This window comes from Lagenorhynchus albirostris, chromosome 5 (assembly GCF_949774975.1).
Source record: "Lagenorhynchus albirostris chromosome 5, mLagAlb1.1, whole genome shotgun sequence".
In the NCBI taxonomy this organism is placed as follows: domain Eukaryota; kingdom Metazoa; phylum Chordata; class Mammalia; order Artiodactyla; family Delphinidae; genus Lagenorhynchus; species Lagenorhynchus albirostris.
The window spans coordinates 79,479,000-79,506,827 of record NC_083099.1 but is presented as its reverse complement, the minus strand read 5'-3'; the positions used below and the strand labels follow the sequence as shown (position 1 = coordinate 79,506,827).

The 27,828-nt window shown below is 38.4% G+C and overlaps 1 protein-coding gene across 2 annotated transcripts; it reads right to left on the bottom strand.

Annotated features, from left to right (window-relative positions):
• Window positions 1-4,127: 4,127 nt before the first annotated feature.
• Window positions 4,128-26,283, bottom strand: LRRC58 (leucine rich repeat containing 58). Of its 2 annotated transcripts, XM_060150519.1 has the most exons (4): window positions 25,718-26,283; window positions 14,903-15,031; window positions 13,243-13,520; window positions 4,128-10,175 (listed from the first exon to the last, which is right to left on the bottom strand). In XM_060150519.1, the coding sequence occupies exons 1-4, from the start codon at window positions 26,215-26,217 to the stop codon at window positions 9,967-9,969; spliced, it is 1,116 nt and encodes a 371-aa protein (XP_060006502.1). In that variant the 5' UTR covers window positions 26,218-26,283; the 3' UTR covers window positions 4,128-9,966. The 2 variants fall into 2 exon arrangements, with proteins under 2 accessions (XP_060006502.1, XP_060006503.1); XM_060150520.1 differs by lacking the exon at window positions 14,903-15,031.
• Window positions 26,284-27,828: the final 1,545 nt, after the last annotated feature.

The following is a 27,828-nucleotide window of genomic DNA, read 5'->3' as shown; positions in this document are numbered from 1 at the left end:
ACTATTTACAAATGAATCAATGGACAAAGGATTAATCTCCAAAATATATAAACAGCTCATGCAGCTCAATATTAAAAAACAAACAACCCAATCCAAAAATGGGCAGAATACCTAAATAGACATTTCTCCAAAGAGGACATACAGATGGCCAAGAAGCACATGAAAAGCTGCTCAACATCACTAATTATTAGAGAAATGCAAATCAAAACTACCATGAGGTATCACCTCACACCGGTTAGAATGGGCATCATCAGAAAATCTATAAATACAAATGTTGGAGAGGGTGTGGAGAAAAGGGAACCCTCTTACACTGTTGGTGGGAATGTAGATTGATACAGCCACTATGGAGAACAGTATGGAGGTTCCTTAAAAAACTAAAAATAGAATTACCATATGACCCAGCAATCCCACTACTGGGCATATACCCAGAGAAAACCATAATTCAAAAAGACACATGCACCCCAATGTTCATTGCAGCACTATTTGCAATAGCCAGGTCATGGAAGCAACCTAAATGCCCATCGACAGCCGAATGAATAAATAAGATGTGGTACGGGCTTCCCTGGTGAGGTTATCCAGGACTTCATCCTTGTTCTGCCAGAAGTAGGTCTGAAGGATGGTCATCTTCTCCTGGGTGTCCTTCTCCACTTCAGTGCTGCAACTGCCGTGGGATCCCAGAGCTGCAGCTTCCTTAGCCTTGAACTCCTTCTCCCTCTGCAGGCGGTACTGTTCAATTTCAGCCAGGGTTAAAAATGTAATTACAGTCATACCAAAGCTTGTCATAGGGATCTAGCAATCATCTGATTCGTTTTTATCCATTGGTCATTTACACACATCTTTCTTTTATGAGATGCTGCCCTCAGCAGAAATAAAAAACAGATAGTTTGTTTCAAAGCTGCCTATTGACTTATCCACTACAACGAACCCCTGGAAGTAATCTAAAGGGTAGAATTTTAATTGCAGATTCAGGGGCAAAGTTCTCATTATTCCACTAACACTGCCCCTGGCTGCTTGTGCACTGGTTTAGGAGGAAAGATTAAAAAACCCAAATAGAGGTGATTAAAAAGGGTGGGGTGAGTGAAGCCAAGAACTTATAAATATTTGAGAGCTACAAAAATGGAAAGGAGTTTTGAACACAGATAATTGTAGACTCAAAGTAAGGAAAAAACTCAGAGATCATTGTTGAGTTAACAAACAGGTTAAAATTACAAATAATGACAAAGTTCTAAAATTGTAGAAGCTTTCTAGCTGTTACATAAGCTTAATTTCCAAGAAGTTAAACTTATTTCACAAATCTTTATTTAATTCAGCTTAAAAAAAACCCAAAGCAACATTAAATCCTGTCTTTATTCATAGAAAGAAAATACCCATAGTAACATTTTAAGAATATTTTTTCTTTGAGTTTCCATGGCATCATGAGCAAGTTTACTTTTCCATTTAAGTCTTCCATATATTTACAGAGGTCTTAAGATTGCAGTACTATTCAGATTTAAGCAATGAAATAATCATGTAATCTTATAGCTAGACCTAAAAGAAACTGGGGTAGAAATTATGCATAGTGCTTATAAAAATGTGTAGTTGAGTTGAGCTTTTCTTACTGTTTCTTAGCAAGAGAATCTATGTTTATGGATGAACTATAGTGTTTTCTTCTAGGCAGATGTCTACATTTTCTTATCTTTCGTGGTAATGTCAACTTGTTCATCACCGCTGCTTAGGATGTTAGCCATTTGTTTACCTGTGGTCAAAAGAAGCAGTGTACAGTGACTTGATGAGGTTTTCCTCGCCCATGGAAAGGCTGTCTCCTGCCTTGTGGCTTTATCCTGAAATATTTGACCAAGCCATCCTTTTACGAATGTTTCTAGTCACGTTGATCTGTTTTGCTGCTTTTGTGCTCCATGATTCGGCAGGTACTCCGATTTAGTTGAAGCTGGTTTCAATACAGCCAATTCAGTATTCCACTTGAACATACCATCTTAGGTCCAGCAAACGTACATCCATCTTACATTTCGGTTGAAGAAAAGGTAACTGACAGGGAGAAGCAAAGAACATTGGGTTAGTAATCAGCGCCTGGTCTGAAGTAGGCATTCAATTAAAAAAAATACTTTTTAAAAATAGATGAATGGATTCTAGCTCCAACTCTGTCACGATTTACCTTAAGAGAACCTGGGCAAGTCACTTCATCACTTTGGGCCCATTTCTTCATCTGTAAAAATCCTACTTCACTGACCTCAAGTTATCATGAAGGGATTTTCACAGAAGAATCATCATCCTTGCTGGGTAACTGAGTCACAGAGAAGAGCTCAGTGGGCATCAATAATTATTGATGCCCAGACTCCACCTCTAGAGATCAGGTTTCAATTGTTCTGGGGATGGGCCCAACTTTTGTATATTGTGAAAGCTCCCATAGTGATTCTAAAGTGCAACCAGGGTTGAGAACAGCTGCCCAGAAGAAATCTTTTTAGATCTTTTTCCACCCTGTGGGAGAAATACCAATTGGGCAGCACTACAAGGCTTAAGATTTGACTAGACCTCCTTTGGATCTGTGGTGTGTTAGGGTCAGTCTTGTGAAATGCTATCTGGGAGTAGAGGGAGTCTGATTTTGGTTGGTAATACTCAATTTACGTAGAAGTTCAATTTGGATTTGATAAAGCTGATATTTATATCCCTTCCTCAAATCTATGTCAATTTCTTAATTGATTTCAAACTCAGAGGAGGGGAAAGGGTGTGACAAAACCACACCAACAAATTTCACCAAGTCTAGTCCTACCTCACAGTGTCATGACGATTAAATAAGGTAGACTCTTGAGTATGCTTTGTAAACATAACGAGCTACCCAGATATCTACTCTTATCTAAGGTTTCCCACTAGATGTAAAGTTCTGAAGAGATGGTGCGGACAGCATCACTTTGATGCCCGTTGGCAAATTACAATGCGGTACCAATGCTGTTACTGATTTCCTGTCACACGACAGAGTATTAAAGAAAGCAGCATACTGTAGTGGAGACAGCACTGACCTGGGAATCCAGAGGCTTGGATTCAAGATTCCACCATGTGAAGTCTTTTCTTTTTAACATCTTTATTGGAGTATAATTGCTTTACAATGGTGTGTTAGTTTCTGCTCTATGACAAAGTGAACCAGTTATACGTATACATATATCCCCATATCTCCTCCCTCTTACGTCTTCCTCCCACCCTCCCTATCCCACCCCTCTAGTCCACCATGTGAAGTCTTGAACACATCTCTCTGGGCTTAAATTTTTTCATCTCTCAAACATGAGTTACCTTCAGACCTTTGACGTTTCCTTAAGCTCTAACATTCTAGGGCATGCTGATGGAACTGCTCATGAAGCTGGCAATGACTGATGTTATGAACGGGACACATCCAAGTCTTACATAGCCCCTGAAATGTTCTGGCGTCCCATGTAGTATTCTACAGAGTTAGACAAGCCATTAAAGAAGTTTCTTCCAACACTTGTTCTAAGGAGAACATCCACAACAGGGCAGGTTAGGGAGCAGTTTTATTCTCAGGAAAGATCAGTTACACCCAATGTTTCTTCTCTTGTGCCCTCAAATTTCTGAGCCCATCTTCATCAAGAGGACTTCCTATATACCAACCAGGGAAGTGCTGAGCTTTTTCCATTTCAGCAATTCTGAAACATCAGCTGTTTTGCAGAGTGTGTCTTTCCTACCCACTCTGTTTACCTCAACTCATAACCAACCATGATATTCTTCCAAATTCTGGAATCTAGAAATATGTCAAGTGTTCTAGGGTCACCAAAATAATGGCACTAAATAAGTACTGCAATATCAACGTGCTCAGTTAATACTATACTATTTTGCATCAAGATTGTATGATTCTGGACTAAATGCAAGAAGTAACTGACCCTCAGTAGCAATGTGACCTCACCAATTTTTTTTTTAGAGTATGTATCCGTAAGCCTGTTAAGACTGTGGAAGCAGAAGGAACTATGGTAGAAAGGATCTGGTCTAGTTCATCTTTCATCCTTTGCATCTAGCACAGAGAGTATAAATACTAATACACGCTTAATGTATTATTCATGTATTGAAAAAATTCAATGAATAGATGAGCAATGGTATAGCAAGTAATCAGGCAAAAACCAACAGTATAAGGATTTTAGATTTTTTAAGTAAATGCTTGCCAATTAAAACTAAAATACTTTTGCTTTTCCAGAATACAGAATTAGATTCCAACAAAACACTTTTAATAAAATAAGGCACAATGTTTGATAAGGCAAAATTCACACAGACGGTTAATATTAGATCACATTCTTTTGTGTGTCCTGGGGGAAGAAAAGGAGGTATAGAATTGAAGTAGCTTAAATACTCTTTTTAGAGCATTTACCATTACAAGGTAATACATAAATTTGATGCAATAAACTATATCTTGTCCCAAAAATAAAATGTAATTGAGTCACACTGCTGAATTACATTTATTGTAACCATTGTTTTAAATATATATATATATATATATACCTACAGATATAGATATTCTTAAGTCACAAGAATGCAAATACAGAAAATTAAGAAATCAGGTAATAAAAAATAATTTGACTAAAGTAAAAGTACATATATTTTTGATATCCTTTGTTGATACTTTAAAGTCCCAAACTTTATAAAAAGTTAAAATACTGGTTAAAATATTTCTCCCATTATATTTTTGTTTCTCATGAATACAAAGTGGGCTCAGAAATGCAACAGACACCAATTGCAGGCACACCATTTGCTCCATAATTGTTGTAAAGTGATTGTTGAGGTTAATAATCCTTCTCAGTAACACATCATTGTCAACCATTTAAGTTAGTGAAAGGATTCTCTTAAAACACCGGTTGTAGACAGAATTAACCAATTTAGTAATGCTTCTGTAGTACCAGCAATAGTGATGTCAAGCTTATCCCCAGTTTCTTCCCAAAACTGGAATTGAAAATAAGAGTTTTACCCAATTTATTCACAGCAAAAGGAAGAAAGTAACTTCTGTTGAATGCAGATGGTCTCTCCAACCATGGCTTTCTAGTATAATGGTATATAAATAATCTTCTTCATACTAACAAATCTTAATATTAACTAGATTGAATACTGTCCCTTACGATAAACTGAGACTGACCAGCAAGTGCTAGGTAAAAGTCTAGTAGCACCCAAATCAATATTACCCTGTGAGTGTTCAATAATGTGTCATGTTTGTTGTTAGTGAACTGTTATTTTCTACATCAATTCTTAGCAAATATGAACCAAGTAGAGACATAAAAAGAATGGGGATATTTACATGCAAAAATATTAAACCACACCCCCTTTTTAACCTGGTATTACAAAGAAAGCACAAAACGTGCTAGGCTTCATGGCAATAATATCTTTATATGATGCTATTAATATGAATTCGTTAGGAACTTGTCATCCCTTAGTGGTAGCAGATATATTTTCTTTATATGAACGAGAATATACTTTTTCACTGATTTTATTTCAGGGACTCTAATCCTTCTATGACAGTATGTATGATTGGGATTCCTTCTCCAAAAGCCCTAGACTCAGAGACATTAGGTCTAGTTTTAGTGGAAGGAGTCCTTCAGGATCACAGTCATTCTCCTTCAACTCAAAGCAAAGCATCATGAGGCTGTCACACACAACTTATTAAATGACATAGTTCCCCAAACTTTGGCTCCAGCGAGGAAGATTTAAGGCACATACTTTCAAAGCACAACTGAAGGCACTGCTACCTTTAAAAAGATCATGACTATAAAATACAAAATTGGATGCTATTAAATTCATCAGATTAATGTTATAGAGTATAGTGCTTAATACAGGAACAGTGAAGGTCAAATACTTCTTTTCTGTACAGCGGGGATCAGAACTATGAATTCCAGGTCACGTTGCCTAAAACCTATACAGCAGCCTTTACTGTTGTTAATGCTCAACATAACTTCAAAACTGACTATTTTGGACTAAATGGGGAGTGATAGTTATACTGTCATAATAAAATCTCTACTTTGGATGAGAATAAAGGGAGTCATTTAGGTAAAAATTAGGTATTTCTAAATAAATGCAGCTTAACTAATTTTATATACTATATATACATATTATAACTGATAAAAAGTTCTGCCCACAAAGGGTCTTATTTAGAATAACTTTTTTTTATAAATAGCTACTGCTAAAATGTTTTTTAAGATCAAACTTAATTTGCAGTAATCATTTGCTTAGTATTTTTTCTCTTTTACATAGTGAAAAGGTAAACATTAACCAAAGGTGTACCACAAATTCCAGGTTAACGAGGTATTACTTTCTCCCTTTGGAAAGAGCAAGGCTGGGTGTAAGAAAATCCAATTATTTGCTAGCCCTTCATTATGGAGGGATGTGGACAATCTCCCACTAGCAGAAACTGAAGAAATTTAGTGATAAACAGGCTTTCAGATGGTAGGTAGTGGGCCACTTAATTTCAAAACAATTCAGTATTACTTTAAAAAACTTTTTTGGCTCAGGGATCTCCTTGGGTGTCTGGTGACTTCTCTTTCCCTGCCTTTTGTGGTTTTTAAAGATTTCTTTCATTTTACACTCCAACCATCAGCCTTTCCCTTGTCTTCTTTTGTTTAAATTGGTATTTACAATGTTTGGTAGAACTGGTCTGCAGTATTACCCTGCACTAGTGTGGACTGCTTTTAACTTTACATTAGTACAAAAATTTCTCAAGTTTGAGGTACAGTTTATAATACAAGTCTTTACTTTTACATTTGTTAACTTTAAGTTCCAAATATCAAGAATTTTAGAGTAAGAGACTCCCCCAGGAAGCATTTAGAAGTAAAATATGAACAGTAACCCTCAGATCTACCTCTACTACACAAATACAGAGAATGCTGAGAACCCTGACTAGCTTGTCCTCAGGTCAGCCAATCCCTGGCACCATGGAAGCAAAACGTTATAGTAGCTAATCTTCCTATTTCCTAAAATCCTAGGACCATTTCACTGACTCAGTTTGGTGACACTGAGAGAATTGGATTCTAGGAATAAAGATTACTAAGAATATTCAATGTTCCATTTCAATTCCAAATATTAGCACTGAAGAATTCCATTCTAAACCCATTTATGCTTTGGTTAAGTAGTTTTATCCACAGAAGTTTTGGTCACTAAAATTGTCCAAGTAGAGCAGTATCAAAAACTTACACACAAACAAGTGACTCAGCAACTAGAGAGACTTTCAATTTAAATACATAGTTAGCTATATGACTCTGGAACTGTAACTCACTTCTGGTTAATTTCTACAGTCACCAGTTATGAAAACAGGGAAGGTAGAGAAAAGAAACGGGAAAGCTTAGAAATTATTAGCAGCTCAGGAAAAGCTTAGAAATTATTAGCAGCTCTTATAAAAGGTTAGGTCAAAGATAAAAAAAAAAAAGATAGAACTAACAGCTAAAATGTAGACTTCAGTAAAAGTCACCAAAGAGAGCTGCATACTGATCAGAGATTTTCAAATGTACATATAGAGAAGCATAACAAACATTTTGTTGAAAGACATTTTGCTGTATACAATGTATATATCTACATTACACAGCAAAGGCTAGAAACTGTTTCTGGTTGGATCTATTTACATCTGTAAAAGATCAATCAGTGTATCTTCTGGCAAGGTTAAGCATCTATTTACATATCTACCTGTTTATTTCACAAAGACTAACTCTTAGAAGATTACCCAAGCTGTTACTTAGATCAAACTGGTAATTAATTAGGAAGTAAACCGAGGAATTTAAGCCAGAAAAATTTGCTCCTATCAATTTATTTTACTATGAATACATTATTTTCTATGAAAATATTTTATGTATCTTACCTAAATCACTTACTTACAAAACACTTTGGGCTTGCCATTTAGGCACTGCCTAAATCATCTTTTATCTTTTATAATTTTGTAATACGCAGCCTGCTGTGGCTCAAACGGAGAAGTAAACAAAGACTTTTTATTACCTCCATTTTATGATATAATCACCCATGTACTACTCTGCTAGGCAGTAGAAAGATACTACATTACTTCTACAGACATAGTCAGAAAATTTCTGGATCAAAAGGAAAAAAGAATCTTATTACAACAGAGTGAAGGGAATCACTCTATAGCAGCGTTTCACAACTGCAGTCATGAAACTCTCATGATGTTTCATGATTTAACATATAATAAACAAACAAACTATCCTACAGTATATTTTCTTCTAAAATAAAAAATATATGTGACAAAAACCTAACATATGTACATATCATTATTATACAACTTGCTTTTAGGAAATGGTGTGCCCCAGTCATGAATGCCAGAAGTCAGAAGGGAGATCATCTGATGTTCCAATGTGTTTCTGACCTTTGTATTACTCTACAGGTAGTATTTACCAACAAACCATTACGTTATTACAGATTAGTTAGCTAACGATTGCTAATGTGTGCTATGTATTTTATTTTACAATGTCAACTTACAGTTGTACTGTTACTCAATTTTTACTGCATACTAGTTAGTAAACATTTGTCATTTCTACTGGCAATTTGTGAAACCATTTTTCTGCTGTACTTTAAGGGTATATTTAATACATTTAAAATATTTTATCAATATATTATTTTCAAAAACTACTCCATGGTTAAACTTGTTTTGGAAACTGTTCTATTGTGTAAAAACACAACGACTGCTGTGCCCAATTTTATTTCACTTGTAATGTTTCTCTAGTTTTTCTTTAAAATTAGAGGAAGTTACAGTTCAGTACACACAGGCAAAGGAGTCATACTGGACTGCTAAAACCTTTAAAATCATTTTCCCACTCCTTTAACGCAAGACATAAAGAAGTTTCCTATCTTACATCTCTTTTCTGTTAAAAGAAATCTGACAGATTTTTCCATTAAAAACTATTATTCTGGGCTTCCCTGGTGGCGCAGTGGTTGAGAGTCTGCATGCCGATGCAGGGAACACGGGTTCATGCCCCGGTCCGGGAAGATCCCACACGCCGCGGAGCGGCTGGGCCCGTGAGCCATGGCCGCTGAGCCTGTGCGTCCGGAACCTGTGCTCCGCAACGGGAGAGGCCACAACAGTGAGAGGCCCGCGTACCACAAAAACAAAACAAAACAAAACTATTATTCTGTCTTATGATGAACAGACTGATCAAGATCGTGGCCTCCCATTAATTATAAAAGTGATTTGTTTAAACAAAAAATGAGGTTAAGGTGGCTATGAGCTCAGATGTCAGATATACAGCTGTTTACCTAGTCCCATTAAAGCATATTTTAAAGTGTTCTGCATAGTATGTCAGGTTATAGGCTGCTCTGGTATCATTTCTTGAATAAATTTCTAAATCCTTGTTATGATTAAGGCACTATTACAGTCATTGCTGGATTATACAAGGGTAACAACAATCGTATAGAACAAAGGAGCAGAAGTGAAGAGTTTTAAAACCCCACATGAAAGTTATATCCCTTACTTCACCAGTCAGTAGCTGAGAAAGGTTTAGGTCCTATGTAACCATCTGTGAGCTTATCTGAATAACTCTGTAATCTAGACATATGGGCAATACAAGAATGTAGGGCTAATCCTGTTACGGTATAGTGTTCAACCTAAACTCAAGGACAACTCTGGTAAAAATGACATCTTTGATCATTTCTATCTTCATATCAACTATCACAAGTTAACACTCATGGTTTATTATAGCACTGCTCTTCAGGATGTTCCATTCTGCTGTGTGATTCATGCAAAACTTGAGTGAAAACTGCAAACAATCAGTTAAATCTGAAACTGCCATTCAGAGTGAATTTAAAAGAATCCAAACATGGAACTGGACTCATTCCTGCTGAATGGCTAGAAACACAAAATCTTTTACACCATCTCCAACTCCGTCATGGACATTTAAGATGAAGGTACGGTTTCTAGTGAACTTCCAAGTCTATTCTCTTTTCTAACCACCTCTGCTCAGTCTTTTAGTGTTTCACACCACCCTGCTTCCCTTTTCAACCAAGAAGAACTTTCTGCATTCTGTGTGCAGCCACACTGGCTTCATCTTCTGAGTCAGATTCGCTCTGGGATGTGGAGCTGTGAGAGGCAGAGCTGCAAGGGGAAGAGCATTCCGGTGAACACAGGTAGTGCATCAGGGGGAGACGGTATTTCCCACAGAAGTCCACAAATTTAATTTGTCTGACGCAGCAATCAAAGTAGACTCCTGGAGAGAAGAAGGAATGAGGACAAAGTAATCATTACAAAGCAAAGACCCACATTTTCTTTTTCAATCCTATCTCCAGCATTCTGAAGAAATGTCTTATAGTCTTCTCTTTTGAGAATCTTAAGCAGAGGTAGTGGCTGCTCCCATAATTGTTTATAGAAATACTGGAAGGTCTTAGGGATGGACTACAAAGAGAAGGCTAGGGGATTTATCTTAAAGAGAGCTGGCGTTAAAAGGACACTATTGGGCTTCCCTGGTGCCGCAGTGGTTGAGAGTCCGCCTGCCGATGCAGGGGACACAGGTTCGTGCCCCGGTCCGGGAAGATCCCACATGCCATGGAGCGGCTGGGCCTGTGAACCATGGCTGCTGAGCCTGCGCGTCCGGAGCCTGTGCTCCGCAACGGGAGAGGCCACAACAGTGAGAGGCCCGCGTACCGCATAAAACAAAAAACAAACAAACAAAAAGGACACTATTTACTTGGCTTGTTTTCTCTGGGTGACTTGGTGGACAGTGGTTGATGGAGATTACAGGATACCTAAAGTGCCCTTTCTCCATCCCCCAAGCCCCTCCTTGGTACTACCCTAGAGTCTTGATAATGATCTTAAAGAATTAGTTGTCATACCCAAAATTTGCAGAAAGGAGACGACTTTTAGTACCCCTGTCTTTATGTATTGGGAAGGAAAAATTAAAAGTAACAAAATGCCATCCTATTTCCATAGGGTCTAAATCTACAGCTTCAAAGCTGTTTCACTACTGATCTCACTTGACTTTCATGCAATTATATATTGCTAAGTAAACTGAAACTAGTATTCAGCTCTTTTGAGTCCTAATTTAGTGCTCCTGAACTGTGGCCCTTCAGCTAAGTAAAAATACAGCTAGAGATGACAGGAAAGCAGAGGTTGCTGTTTCGTGGGCTTCTAGCTGCTCCTCCTACTAGATATTGCACATCTCTAATCCATGAAGGCTGTCACAATGGTTGCAGTATAACCGGAACCCCTAGACCCCTGCGTCCCATCACATCTCTGGAGAAGAATCTCAACCTTTATACTCTACCTAGGATTCCTCTGGCACCAACTACCCTGTATATCACATAAGGGAACAAAATAAAAAGATGTGGTCCAAGCAAAGGAGAAACAATTTTTCTCCTATTATTTTTTTTCCTGTTACTTCTCCATTAACTTTCTAATTTTTTGATCCTGTAGTAAGTATAATTCGTAGTTTAAAAAGGGAAATTCATGGTATGTTACTTCGAACAATTCAGAAAAGTAGACAGATTCAGTAAACTGATCAATCATTAACAATAAATCCCCCCAAATGAGTTAGCTTTCTGAAACAAATGGAAGTAATAAAATAATTATAGTTACCAAGAGCTAAAATAGTATAATACTATCTTGTCATCTGTAAGATCTCAGACTATACAAAGGCAATATCTCACAAAATAGAAAATTACTTTTGTTTAACTTAGAGTTCAGTAACTAGGGAATCTGAGGGGGAATTCACTTTAGATATTACAAAATTTTAAGCTAATAATTTAAAAAGTATTTTAGTTCCTAAGACAAATAACACAGCAGTATACTAAAGAACTCATTTAAGAAAGAAAGAAACCATTTAAGAGAGAAAAGAGACTTCTTGTAGAGGTCTATTTCTAGAAAAGGATAGATTCCAAGAGATTAGATACAGACTATGAAGCCTGAAGGTCTGGTGACAGTGTTGTCTCTTGCCACTCTTAAAGCCAACTTCAGAAGGAGAGTTCACAGAGAAAATCTAAGTACTTCTAACTTGGCACGGCAGTCTCTACTTGTAAAAGTAAGTGGCCAGAAATGGCTCAGAGTAGTGTCATTTTTCTTTTTTAAACTAGTAGTATCTTTTTTACCTTTTAATATTCTTTGAGAAACTTAAATCACCTTCTCTCTGTTTAACATTATAACCATTTTCAAGGCCTGACGGGACATCTGGGGAAAACCTCAGCTGGCTCTGATCATATTTATGCAGCATTTCCCTGGCACCTACAATTATCCTACAATAATAAAAACCTTTCTGTACCCCCATTAAATTGGATTTTTAAAAAAGTAGTCTTTTATGAGAGAGCCAAGATAGAATGACCTGCTATCATTCACCAACTCCCCTCCACACACTGGCACTTCAGGCCCTTCAAAATCTGGCCTCAATGTATCTTTCACTCTGCTCTCATTACTCCCTTAACTGTACATTTGAACCAAATTATTACTCAACCAACATTCTGCCCCATATTGTTTTGTTTCCTATTTTACTCTCTCCATCTGAAAAGTCTTCTATCCTCAATCAAACCATATCAAAATTCAACTCATACTTCAAGAATTGTCTCATCTTTTCCAGATCTAATAAATGTGCTCTCTCCCTCCTTTGGTTTCCAACAGTATTTTGGATTCCTACTTTACACTGTCTTACATTATATTATTTGTTTAGTTCTCTCTAAATGCTCTAAACTCAAGAAATTTTGAAGCATGGATTTAAAAGAATGGAGAATTCCAGGGTACATTCTGAAACTGGCACACATTCAGCCTATTCTCGTACACCTTGAATTGTACTCTAAAAAGGTACCTGACACTCAGAATGGTGAGTCTAAGAAAATGTCCTTCAAATAAATATGAAAGGTGGCCAAACATTTTAGAGACTCTTCTAAAGCAATTAGAACTGTTTATGCTTTCTTTCTGTTTCCTCTCATGTTACCAATTTACCTTATCCTATGACAGTTCCAAGAAAGACGAGACTTTCTGGGTATTTTCCCTGTGTATGAATCCTGAAGTACCATGAAAAGAAGAAATAAGGAAAGAAAGAAGAAAAGGAGGGAGGGAAGGAAGGAGGGAGGGAGGGAGGGAGGGAGGAAGGGAGGGAGGGAGGAAGGGAGGGAAGAAGGAAGGAAGGAATCCAGAGAGGGTGAAATGTCTTACTTTCTGGTAAAAGGGTGAAATAAGGCAAACAAACAAACTGCCTTTCTCTGAAAGAAGACAGCTAATTAAAACAACATTTAGATCATAATTTAAAAGTAACTAAATGAATGGGAAACAAGGACACTGAATTAACTTACCTCCACACTTTGGGTTTGGGCAATTGCTGGCTAAACTCAAGTATCTAAGAAGATTCCCAGGAAGATCATAGGGAGTATAGGAAATATTTCGAATTTTAATGGTCCGTGCAGCTAACTCCAGGAGAGTTGGAGGATCATACGTTAAATCTCTAACAAAACGAACAACCAATGGATTTCCTCGCAAACTCAATTCTTCCAAATGAATAAGGTTGAGGATCTCTCGAGGCAGGTATGTCAGCAAGTTATTGTGAAGACTGAGGGAACGAAGTGAATGCAACCTAGAATGAATGCAATACAAAAATCAACCACCATAAGCAAGAAAACAAACTACTCAGAAAGTTAAGGGAAGGACTCAATTTCCCCGCAAGAATGAGCAATTAAGATTAAGGTCAATGGAAGTAAAATTAAAAGGTGCTGAAACTAAATTAGAGCCCATACTTGTATATATCATGAAGGACTTTTGCCCATGGAATCTTAGAGAGCTTAAAATACTTAGAGAGTATTCTGATGTGTTAGCTGATTTAAATGCTAGATTTAAAGGGTTTTTTTTTTTGGCATGCTTTATCATTCAGATACCTAAAAAAGGAAAGATTTCAAATGCAACAGGAATAAAGATCCTTCACATTATCTCATTAGGATAGGAATGCTTCATATCAAATATAAATCAATAAAATCCCATAAAACCTTGGGGAATCTATGCCAAAGTAATACTCTGTTTTTGATTACAGAAAAGAGGCTCAACAACTATGGAAAACAGTATGGAGGTTCCTCAAAAAACTAAAAATAGAGTTGCCATATGATCCAACAATCACACTCCTGAACATATATTCAGACAAAACTATAATTCAAAAAGATACATGCACCTCTATGTTCATAGTAGCACTATTTGCAATAGCCAAGACATGGAAACAACCTAAATGTCCATTGACAGATGACTGGATAAAGAAGATGTGGTATATATACACAGTGGAATACTACTCAGCCCTATAAAAGAATGAAATAATGCCATTTGCAGCAACATGGATGGACCTAGACATTATCATACTAAGTGAAGTAAGACAAACAGAAAGACAAACACCGTATGATATCACTTATATGTGGAATCTAAAATACGACACAAATGAACCTATCTACAAAACAGAAACAGACTCACAGACAGAGAACAGACTTCTCGTTGCCAAGGGGAAGGAGGGGTGAGGGAGGGAAGGATTGGGAGTTTGGGATTAGCAGATGCAAACTATTATATATAGGATGGATAAACAACAAAGTCATACTGTATAGCACAGGGAGCTATATTCAATATTCTGTGCTAAACCATAACAGAATAGAATATGAAAAAAAAATGTATGTATAACTGAATCACTTTACTGTACAGCAGAAATTAATACAACATTGTAAATCAACTATACGTCAATAAAATTTTAAGAAGATAATTAATAAAAAGAAAAGAGGCTCAACGATTTTGAGGAATATATCAGAGCATTTAAAAGTAAAATTAAGCCACCCAATTCATAACACACCTCAGAACTTTCATTCTCATGTATCATTTACTTTGAGAACACTTAATTCTTTTCCACATACAAATCATGTTGGTGAATGCAGGATGATAATTCCTAAGCACGTATCTCTGTGTGTACATAAACTGCCTGAAAATACTCACTGTGAAAGCTGAGGAGGCACACTTTGGATTTTGTTGTCACATAATACCAAGTAATTTAGAGAAGGCAAATTTCCTAATTCTGGCGGGATTTCTTTGATGAAGTTTCCTCCAAGATATAAACACTCTAAACTGCAAAAATAAATGAAAAAAACAAAAAAACCAAAATTTGAACAAGTACCCCATTATCTTTATTACAATGAACATATATCGTTTATTCATTCCGCAAATGTTTTACTCAGGCTTTCTATGTCCTATACAGTCTCTGGAGGAATAATGCAATCTTCAGGGAGGTTATATTATAGGTAAGCAGACAAGACACACCACATTTATAATTAAATGCAAAACAAGATCCCAAATAAGCATAACATGATTAAAATACCAAAATAAGCAGAACAATCCATAAATGATATAGGAGTTTTAAAAGTAGAGAAATTAAAAAAAAAGACATTAGTTCTGATTGGAAAGGCTCCCAAAAGTGTTGTGATTTCAGCTGGACTATGAATTTAGCCCATTTAGGGTAGGAGGAAAGAGGACCTTCAGGTCGGAAGAAGGGTTTTTATGGGATAATGAGTATACCTTTTAACACATAAGAAGAGAATTCATGTTGAGGAACCCAGAGATACAGCCGGATAAAGGCCAAATTACAGGAGCCCTGTATTCGCGCTGGTGGGTTTGGATTCAATGCATTACTAGGCAATGGGAAGGCGAAAACCACTAGCTTTTTTTTGAAGAGTGGAAAAACACAGCTCAAGTTTATGTTTCTTCTTTGCTCTTATTATGGCAAATGCAGTCTTTAAGAGGCTAACTAAATTATGTAAAACTGACCACTATTATGAAATTAAAGTTCTAGATAATTATCCAGTTTTCTAATAATAAGTAACATTTTAGACATAGCATATATTGCACCAAAATGTACTGCTGCTCCTTGTGGTGATGACTGTAGAAAGACTCTCTCCAAAAGATTTTTTTCAGTTGATGGGGGGGTGGCAGAATCAGTTCTTACTATATAAATATCAATGAAATGTATACATATAGATCTTTCCCATAACTATGTTACTTTTGTCTTCCTGTTAAATCTGCTCAGTAGACATTATCATTCTTTTAAGACACCTTTAAATGTAGGGAAAAACAGCCTACTAAACTGTTACCCAAACTTCCAGGATAAGAATTAACTGGGATACTTTTAAAGCTACAAAATCTAGGCCCTGCTCAGATCCAGTAAATCAGAGTTCCAGGGGAAGGGCCTGAGAAGTGGCAGATTTTAGGGTACAAGCTGTAATGTTAAAAGAAAAAGCCAAATTACCCTGCAGAGTTATAGCTAATTACAATCCACAATTAGCATTTAAGAGCACTCTTTACCCTACAGCCCTGCCAGCACTTAATATCATCACCTGCTTTAACGTTTTTATTCTACTTTTTACTATTTAGCTGGTGTGAAAAATGATACCATTCTGTACTAGTAATCTCTAATTATTAGTGACGTTTAGCATCTTTTTATGTTTTGACCATTCGTACATCTTTAGAGAATTGCGTTTCTATCCTTTACCCATTTTTCTCATGGGTTATATGGCTTTCTCTTAGCTTGCTGAGAGCTTTGTTGTTGTTAAACATATGTTCTGCATAACCTTGTTCCTCTGTGGTCTAGAGCATGGTCTATTTTTGTTCACATTTTATATGTGTAAAAAGAATGTGCAGTTATTAGGATTGAGCTTGTTAGCTGTGCAATTCAAATTTTTTATAGTGTCTCATTATTTCACCTTCTTACTCTGGTGGTTAGTTTCCTACCTGAACCATGGTTTTCCCTTTATAGTTCTGTCAATTTTTGCTCTCTTTCTCCTCAAAATATGGAAGCTATATTGAAGATACATTCAGGTTCATGATGGTTAAAACTTCTTGTTGCATCGTTCCTTAATTCACATGAAGCATTTCTCATTCTTCCTTCTAATCCATTTTGCCGTAAAATCTATCGCCTCTGATTATCAATACTGCCTACCTGTTTTTGTTAGTATTTATTTAATCCTAGCCCCACCATTTACCAGTACGAGAACTTGGGCCCATTACTAAATCTCATTATGCCCCAGTTTCCTCTTCTTTAAAATTGAATAACATGACTATATATCATATAGGCAATAAATATGAACTAGGCACCGACCATGTGCCAGGCACTATTCCAGGGAATATAATGTAAATAAGACCAAGTTCTTGACCTTAAGAAGCCTACATTTTAGTGAGAGAGACAGTAAGTCAATGAATGTATATATATTATGCCAGATAGCTTTAAGTGCTACAAAGGAAAACAGGTAATCAGATGTTGATGGAAGTGATACTGTAGATAGGGTGGTCAGAAAAGGTTTCTCTTAGGAGATGACACTTTAACAGAGATCTGAATGGAATGACTGAGTGAGTACAAATCCCTGCAGTGGAAAAAAGCTTGGTGTGCTGTGAAAGAGCAACACAGCCAGTGTGGGTACATCAGGGTGACAGGTGGGGAGAGTGGTGGTCAGAGAAGTCAGAAAGGTAGCCTGGGAAAGCCAGATCACAGAGGGCCCTTCAGGCCTTAGCAAGGATTCTGAATTTATCCTAGGTAGAAGGGGTTTGAACAAAGGCCAGTTGTGTAACTTGACTTACACTTTAGAAGGATCACTTTGGTTATTGTTTGGAAAACAGCAGGAGAAGTGGCAGGGACAGGCGAGTGCAATGGGAGGAGTGGAAGCAGGAAGACCAGACTGGAGCCTAAGGCAGTTGAATCCAGGTATGAAATGATAGAGATTTGCTTCGTACATCTTTTTCTACACCTTAACTTTAAACACATTGGGGTATTTCTATTTTAAGTGTAACTCTTGCAAACAGTGCACAACCTGATTGTTGATATATTTGCACTTGTGTTTTCTTTACCATGGTATATCTCAATATCTTTTTCTCTTCTGTCTGCCTTCTGTTGTGTTCATCAAGTTTCCTTTTGTCCCACTCCATTATTTTGAACTGCACATGCTACATGTATTTTGTTAGTAGTTGCCCCTTCAATTTCCTTTGCTCTCCCTCTCACTCCCAAATATACAACCATGCTCACTTCTCTGTCATCTTCATATCATCATCCAGGATTAGTTCTACCTTGATTTGAAAATAAATTGAAACTTATTTATTCCCAATCAATAATTACTCAGTCATCAATATGTTTTACCAAATTCTCTGCTCACCACTGTTCTGGGCACTTGCTATTTCTTTTAAAGTTCATTTTTCTTGGAGTACAGCCTGTAGAAGTTCTTTCAGTAAGGACTTACAGTTGTTAATGTTTGAGTCCTTTGTCTCTGATGTTCTTATTTTTTCCCTTCACACCTGAGTAATAGCTTGGCTGGGCATAAAATTCTAGGTTGACAGTTACTTTTCCTTACCAGGAGGAAGATACTGTTGTACTATCTTATTACAGCCCATATTCCTTTGTAGGTAATCTGTTTTTTTTCTTATTAGGAATTTTTAGGGTCTTTTTTCTTTATCCTTCTTGTTCTACAGTTTTATTATGATGTGTCAAGATACCAGTTCAGAGTGCTCTCTTTCTTTAATCGTGGGAAATTCTCAGCTACTATTACTTCTGGCATTGCCTTTCCTACATTCTCTCTATTCTCCTTCTGGAATTCCTAGCAAACAGCACTTTGAACTTCAGAGTCTATTTTCCATTTCTCTTAACATTTCTTTCATACGTTCCGTTTCTTTATTTTTTTGTGCTGCATTCCAGAATGCCTCAGTAAGATCTTTTAGCTTACTGATTCACTACACATCAGCTGACTCCAGTCTACCATTCAGCCCACTGAGTTCCTAATTATATATTTTTATTTCTAGAAATTCCGATTGGGGTTTTCATAGTTGTCAGTTTTAAAACTTCTTATTCTTCTTTCACTGATGAAGTTCCCTCCTTTATCTCTCTGAAGTTAGGAAACAAACTTATTTTGAAGTCCTTTACAGATGGCCTTTATACATAGTTTCTCAGATACAATTTCTTCCATTTGTTGACTTTCTTATCTGTATTTCATAATCTCAGCCTTCCTTGATGTGTGGTGATTCAAAAAGCCAATTTGAATCTGAAGTTTTGTCATTCTAAAAATATATTAATGAAAACAAAATATATTAATGCTACTCTCTATTTCTTATTGTGTAAATCTTTTCAAGACTGCATTTCTCTCTTTAGATTTACAATGCTCAGTAAAAGTAAGCAGAACACACTTAACCCTGATAGGCTATTTTTTTCTCCTTTAAGGATTACCTTGTGGCAAAAATCAATGGTCTGGATACAAAACTGAATTCCCCTACATATAAGTGTTTAAACACTGGTGAAAAAAGTTCCTAGGCAGGATTTTTTGAGCTTACAGATTATAAGTTACTGCTCAGTTACTGAGAAATTTCTATTTTTCAATGATGAGAGCTACTAGAATAGAATAGAAGAGAGTAGAAAAGAATATTTGGAGTCCAAAACAGAAACTTCTCTGGAAAAAAAAAAATTTTAATGAGACAGTTGGGAAAAATTTTTAGCAAACTTGGAAGTTCCTTTATAAAGGATTCAATAGTTACATAACAACTTGCAATTTAGTCTAGTGAGGGAGAAAAGAAAGTGATGAAAGGGAAGAGTGAGTCTGAGAGCAAATATAAATACTGCCCTTCCTATATGGTTAAGTCAGGAACCAAGAGAAATTAGTGTCTGGTGGTCAGTCACTACTCAATGTCTTCTCTCAGTGTTTTGGAGTTGGTGGGGAGGTAAACAGACAGAAAGGACGCCAAACCTTAGTTGTTACTGTGACTTTGGCAGAGAAAGATCTGATGTTCTAAAATATAACCAAGTTCATGACTTCAAAACCATATAAATCTCTTTTGCAGCTGATGGGTATCATTAATTAGAGTATACAACCAGCATATTCAATTTACATTTTCAGGCTTATGTACCACTTTGAAACTCAAATAATTTCCAAAGTTCTTGGACTTAAAGCCTTTCAATGATTTGTGGGAATTAAATTTCTAAAACACACTCTACTGTTTCCAAACACGCTTTTCTATAAGGAGAAATGAAACTACTGTTGAATTTAAAGCAAAACCGTAGTGTTTAAAAGTTCTTGTATTTGTCAAAATTACACCTCTGTTAATCAGACGTGAAACAATTCTATTCTTTTGATGTTTGACAAATACAAAAAACATGAAAATCATTCACAAAATTTAAAGAATTCTTCCTTTCTTTTTTGTCTAAGGTTAACAGACCAACCTTAAATTTGTTTCCTGAAAAGTATCTCACCTCTCCAATCCTTAGGGATACTGAAGTGGGTACCTTTCCTATAGGAAGGGCCAGTGACCCACTGGAATAATACACTAGGGTCCACTTAGTGCCAATCAACTTAACCACAGGTGTAAGTAGGAAATGTTTTGTTTCTCCACCCAAACAAAAATGACATTCAATATAACAAAAATATACATTAGTCCCATGTTATGATTGGTTAAAGGGAGATGGAATTAAAGTGAGACAGGTTTGTACCTAAAGAGGCAGAAAATAGAAAATAAGAGAAACACAGAAAGATAAGAACCATACGTCTGTGGATAAAGAAAGTAGTTTTCTTGAGACAGCATCCCCATACTAAATCATTTTCAAATATACTCACTACAGGATTTTAAGGTCCGTTATATATTCAAAAGTAGAAGCACAAATGGAGGAATCATCTCTTGGTTCTTGCCCCAGACTAAGGCATTGAAAGAAGTCAGAAGGAAGAATTGAGAGCCAGAGAAAAACTCAATATGACTCTAAATGGGGAAAAGAGTTTTTATTTAAACTTTACTGCTGCATTCTATTTATCATCTGGTTAGGTCGTCTCTTTTGTAAGATATCAACCTATTGCACACTAGCTTCAAAACAGTCCAGGACATTAATATTTAGCTTTTATTTCCATCACAATTCTCATATCTTTAATTTCTAAAACCACATCAGGCAGACAGTGAAAGAGGCATCATGAACAGAAAAAGGAAGGTAATCTTTTCTTACCTGAGAAGAAAAGACTGTGGGGAATGGAGCCAACGAAACTCACTTGTGCTCAAACCTACTCTCCCAGTGTCTAGCATCCTGGATGCCAAAGAATCCTGGAGCTTTTGTTTTCTTTAACAAAGTCTATTACCCGTTGGGTGATAAGTTATTAAGCTCTTCCTCAGTTAATGTCTGAGCTAGTTGAGAGGAATAAAAGTTAAGAGTTCAGAAAAAGAAACAGGTCAAAATATGAATTACACCTACTTTTCCAACACTGTAAGACAAAAGCAAGTTTGTCCATCTACTAGCAAGTTATTATACCTACTTGTTGAAGAAGAACCTCATATTTTGATGGAAAGAATCTACACCCACAACCTCATGATTCACACTGAGCCTAATTTACTCCAGGGGAATGAAGTTAATCATAAAAATAAGATTTTCACCATCTACTTATTTGTTATACTTTAAAATCATCTTTCAAAAACCACTTTTCAAAAATTTTATCACCAGGGAAAAGGATCAACAGAATACAGAAAATATACATGAAAATACCCTGCTAAATCTGGAGGATCAAATACACCAATTAAGCTAGGAGTATTTATTTGTTATTCCCTCCTGGAAGGATGGAGGGTGGGGAGAAAGGGGACCTCTATATGGATTATATACTCTGCATTATTTTTTAAACTTCCGTTAAAGAGGGTAGATAGATTCCAAATGCCCAGAAACACCTCACTTGGTTTTAAAAGCAACATGGCATAGTAAACAATATACATCAATGTTACCAATGAGGTCTAGGGAGTCCACGTATATTCTAAGAGAAGATGGTGTTCCTGGGCAGGTACCTTAGGGTTTGAGTAACTGAACCTCTACCTCTACATTTTTGAAGCTTTAATGTATTATTTTAGTAGTAAGTAGTAAGTAGTAAGCAGCCTTTGAGGGTTGAAGCACATGAATCTCCCTGTCGCTATCTGGCCTCAAGCAAGTCACTGATACTAAATCTCAGTTTCTTCATCTGTAAAAAGAAGGGGGTGACTCAGGCCAATTGCCTAGGCTGTCTCTACTTCTAAGAGTATCTTCCTACATGACCCTTTCAGCCTACATTCAACTAGAGTTTATATTTGGAGCATATAACCTAAACCTTTACTGATTCTTATCAGTAAAGAGAAATACAGCAGACAACTGAAGAATGAAAACAATGACATAAAAGAGCCTACATACAATTGGAGACAAAGGTACAATGTCCAAAAACCACAGTAAACAGCCCAGAAAATCAGGTCAATCAGGAAAATGGCTTTAGCCAATCCTCCTGATCACATATTCAACAGAACATAAGTCAGAAGAATTAGGTTCTAGCCCTTACTCTGTCACTGTGGAAAATTCATGGGTTTGAAGTCAGAGATCCAGTTTGATCCAAAGGTCAAATCCAGTTCTACCACTCATTGGCTTTGTGATCTTAAGACTTTACTTCTTAGGGCTTCAGTTTCTTCTTCTCATGTCACAGAGTCATTGTGAAAATTGAAAAGCATATTTAGAGGACCTACCACAGGGCTTACTGCATTGTAAGGATTCAATAAATGAGATTTTTGCCTACCTTTCTACCCATGTGATGGTAATATTTGCTCTAAGTTTTTCTCAGTACATTAAAAAAATTCAAATGAGAATGCTGGAATTAACATCAAAATTAGAAGGAACTAAGGCTTGACAATTTTACATCTAAATCTCTCTCCAACCCTTCTATCAGTATTTCTTACTATCTCTCCTAGCATCACCCTGGTATAAGCTACCATCATCTCTCATTCTATTAGAATAGCCTCCTTCCATCCAGCCTTCAAAATGTCTTCTCATCTCTCCACCTGCTCCCCGCTCCATTCTTGCACAGCAACAAGACAGATGTGCTTTTTAAAAACTCTTCCATGCGTACTTAGAATAAAATTCAAGCTTTACCATGGCCTTCAAGATATGACATGGCCTGGGATCTGGTCCAAATTTATATTTGCCACTTTCCCTGTTGGTCACTTCCTCACTATGCTCTAGTACAATGTCCTCCTTTCAAAATTTTGGCCTTCAGTCCTTCTTGTCTCTGGGTTTTCATGCATGCTGTTCCTTCAATCTGGACTGATCCCATCCCACCCTCTCCTGGTTAATTCTTACTCTTCCTTTAAAAGTTCAATTCAAATGTTACTTGCTCAAAGACCAAACTAAGTTACTTTGTTTCAAGGCACTCTGTACTTCTTCACAGAACTTATGACAACTGTAATTAAATAATGAAGTTAACAGGTGTTTAATGTCTCCTCTGTTAGAATGCTCCATGAGGGCAGGATCCTGTTCACCACTGTATCCCCACCCCAGCACCTAGGACAGTGCCTGACACTGGGTAGGTACTCAATAAAAATCTGTTGGTGAGTAAACAAAGGGACATCTTGTCCAAATGCCTCATTTAGCTGATTAGGAAGCTGTAGTCAGGATATGTTAAAGTGACTTGCATAAGGCTGGGACACCAAGAGTTCTTTTTTTTTTTTTAACAATAATAAACATTTATTTAGTGCTTATTACATGTCAAGCATAGATTTAGGCTCATTACCTTTTTTTTAACATCTTTATTGGAGTATAAATGCTTTAAAATGGTATGTTAGTTTCTGCTTTATAACAAAGTGAATCAGTTATACATATACATATGTTCCCATATCTCTTCCCTCTTGCGTCTCCCTCCCTCCCACCCTCCCTATCCCACCCCTCTAGGTGGTCACAAAGCACGGAGCTGATCTCCCTGTGCTATGTGGCTGCTTCCTACTTGCTATCTATTTTACATCTGGTAGTGTATATATGTCCATGCCACTCTCTCACTTTGTCCCAGCTTACCCTTCCCCCTCCCCATATCCTCAAGTCCATTCTCTAGTAGGTCTGTGTCTTTACTCCCATCTTGCCCCTAGGTTCTTCAAGACCGTTTTTTTGTTGTTTTTTTTTTAGATTCCATATATATGTGTTAGCATACGGTATTTGTTTTCTCTTTCTAACTTACTTCACTCTGTATGACAGACTCTAGGTCCATCCACCTCATTACAAATAACTCAATTCGTTTCTTTTTATGGCTGAGTAATATTCCATTGTATATATGTGCCACATCTTCTTTATCCATTTATATGTTGATGGACACTTAGGTTGCTTCCATGTCCTGGCTATTGCAAACAGAGCTGCAATGAACATTTTGGTACATGACTCTCTTAGAATTATGGTTTTCTCAGGGTATACGCCCAGTAGTGGGAATGCTGGGTCATATGGTAGTTCTATTTTTAGTTTTTTAAGGAACCTCCATACTGTTCTCCATAGTGGCTGTATCAATTTACATTCCCACCAACAGTGCAAGAGGGTTCCCTTTTCTCCACACCCTCTCCAGCATTTACTGTTTGTAGATTTTTTGATGATGGCCATTCTGACCTGTGTGAGATGATATCTCATTGTAGTTTTGATTTGCATTTCTCTAATGATTAATGATATTGAGCATTCTTTCATGTGTTTGTTGGCAATCTGTATATCTTCTTTGGAGAAATGTCTATTTAGGTCTTCTGCCCATTTTTTGAATCAGGTTGTTTTTTTGATATTGAGCTGCATAAGCTGCTTGTAAATTTTGTAGATTAATCCTTTGTCAGTTGCTTCATTTGCAAATATTTTCTCCTATTCTGAGGGTTGTCTTTTTGTCTTGTTTACGGTTTCCTTTGCTCTTATTCTCAGGTCAATGTTCTTTTCACTACACTTAACTCTGAGGTCCCTTTCAGCTCTAATATTCTGTTATCTCAGAAAATTCAATAAAGGATGTGAAAATATTTTACAGATAGAAAATTCTTTTTTTTCACTTTGGACAATACACTTGCTCTTACTTTATTTCTCACTCCCCTACAGGGCACCTTTAGGGGACTTTTGTTACCCTGCTTCTCTGCTTCCTTCTTCCATTTAATTCAACATATATTTACCGAACAATCTAGTAGATGAGGCAGATCTGTAGGCAATAATCATAATCAATAAGTGCAATGGCAGAGTGAATGAGGTACAGAAGAAGTACAGTTTAGACAATAATTAACTGTTGTCCAAGAAGCAGTAAAGAAAGGAAACAAAGAAATGACCCTCAAAACAGGTTTTGAAGGATGAACACGAGTTTGCCAGATGCAAGCAACATTCCAGAGAAAGGGAACAGCAACACAGAGGCATTGTATCCATTCAACACATATTTAGTCAGTGCTTACAAGGTGCCGGTAAAGTGCACAGCTTTATTATTCCACAAATAGTTTCCACAAATAGTTTTGTGCCGGTAAAGTGCACAGCTCAGTGAATTCCACAAATAGTTTATCGCTACAGAAAAGATGGAGCAGGAAATGTAGTGGAAAGCAAGGATCAGATCGGAGTACCTTGTCTGTCACGCTACAAGACATAAATTTGATCTACAGGCATGGAAAACCACCCAAGACTTCGGAGCAAGGAAGGAACCTTCGGAGCAATGTTGCAAGAGGCAACCTCAGATTTACATTTGTTTGAGTATGTACTCAGTGGGGATCACTCCCCCAGACCCCAGAAGACGACAGAAAAACTGCCTGGAAGATCTGCACAGGGCAAACACAACAAACCAAATGCTGTCACGACCAGCATCTTATTAGATCTTCACTACAACTCCCTGAGTTTGCAGGGCAATACTCACAGCCAAAGAGTTGAAGAAGAGCCTAGACTAAGACAGGTACGTGACAACCGAACGGCGCCCCAAGACCTGGCGCGGGGCCCCGGGGCTCCCGGACACCGCCCCGGGCCTCCCTACTCTCAGGCAGGCACCCGCTCACCTCCTCAAGTTCTCGATCTCGGCTGGGATGTTCTGAAGCTGGTTGCCACCGAGGCTGAGGGTGTGCAGCGCGCGCAGGTCCAGCAGCGAGGCTGGAACCTCTTGGAAGCAGTTCCCGCTAAGGTTGAGCACGTGGAGGCTGCGGCAGAGCGGCGACTGGGCCAGGCCCTTGGGCAGCGAGCCGGGCCCGCCGAGCCGGTTGTTCTTGGCCAGCAGCGTGCGCAGGCCGCGCAGCGCCAGCAGCTCCGGCCCCAACGCGGTCAACGCGTTGCCGCTCACGTCCAACAGCTGGAGGTGCGGAAAGCCGCTGCCCAGCGCCCGCGGCAGCGACACCAGACGGTTGTGCGGCAGCAGCAGCCGCAGCAGCGCCTCCCGCGCGCCGCGCCGCTCCTCGCCCCGCGCCTCCAGCTCCGACTCCAGGGTCTCGGGGGACACGCTGAGGCGGGACAAGTTCAGTTCGGACTCCCCGGCCGTGGCCACCACCGCTCCGGCCTCCTCCATCCCGGCCGCCACAGAGCGCCGCGCGCTACCCACAGGCCGGGAGCTCCGCGGCGCCCCGGAACCTGAACCAAGCGCTGCGTCGGAAGTGGCGCGGACGGGCGGACGCGCGCGCGCTAAGCCCGCGCGCGCCCGCCGAGTCACGCGACGCGAGGCGGCGGGGTGCGCGCGCCGCTCGGGGGCCGGGCTGCGCCGCTCGGGGGCTGGGCTCCGCTTCACGCGGCCCGCGGCGCGGAGCGGGCTTGCCGGCGGGGGCGGAGACCAGGCGGCCCCCAGTTACCCTCTGAACGCGGCCGGGTTTGGGTAGCCGCGGCTTATGGTCCCTGGAGTCTGGTGACCTGTCCCCGGAGTCCAGGACCGCCTCGGTAAACAGCCCGAGGACAGTTTTGCTATTTGGCGTTGAGAATTCGCGCGTCACGGTGCCCCGCCCTCTTGGTTTCCAGTTTAGGAGTGGGGCCCCTGGTCTAAGGGATTAAGCAAGAACACAGGAATTTAGTGGTGATTCAGCTCCATGACAGCAAGCCCCAGGAATTTCAAGTCCCGGGATTAACCAAGCCGACTTTGAAGTGCGAAGGCAGCTGGACTAGAAATCAGAACTCTTGGATTTTACCTCGGGTTCAGCTGTTAAATAGCCTTGTTTCCTCAGATATGGGATTTGATTTCAGTTTCTCCATCCATAAAATATGTATAATCGTTGCCCTGCTTGCCCTACAGCATTTTTTTTAAAAAACCGTTTTAAAAGGAGGTGTCAAATAAGGACGTTTCGCCATTTTAGCTGTAGAAGCACTTCTGTGGTTTTTTGGTTTGTTTTAGTGGCTAGAAAAGAATTTGGGGGCCATGGAGAAGTTTTCGTTAATTTGAGATAGCTCAGATTAATTGATCAGTTTAAGAAGGCAGAAAGCATTGAGATTTTAGTTCAGGTTAAAACTACAATGTAACTGGGAAAATCCACACTCTGGCTTTAACTCAGTACTTCTAATTAACATATTTTTTGCCTTGCCCTAAATTCAGTCTTTTCTGAAATTACTTTTTATAATGTTGAAAAGTCATTAATAGAAATGAAAATATTCAGCGTATTTTTTACAAAGTCATGCACAAAAACGTTAAAAGATTGTGTATAACCGATGCCATTAAATTGCCTTCTTCCTAAAAAGGAGGATAAAGTAACTTTTTTCTTTCCAGTTAGTGTGAGAAACTTTATGCTTCTTACCGCCCCCCACCCCCTGCCAAACTTCACCTTAATTTCTGATTGAGTTATAGCTGTGGGAGGTTACACATTGTGAGTTTAAACCAGGGATGGAATGTTTTTAAAACCGCTGGAGTGTCCTGAATTTGAAGCCTGTTTTGAAAGGGCCCTTTTAAAAATGAGACCTTCCTTATTTTGGATCAAGATTACATTCTGGCAGGAACCTAATATGTGAAAATTGCAAATGTGTAAAGTAATATAGTTTTATGCTTTTTTTTTTTTTTTTTTTTTTTTTTGCGTTACGCGGGCCTCTCACTGTTGTGGCCTCTCCCGTTGCGGAGCGCAGGCTCCGGACGCGCAGGCTCAGCGGCCATGGCTCACGGGCCCGGCCGCTCCGCGGCATGTGGGATCTTCGCGGATCGGGACAC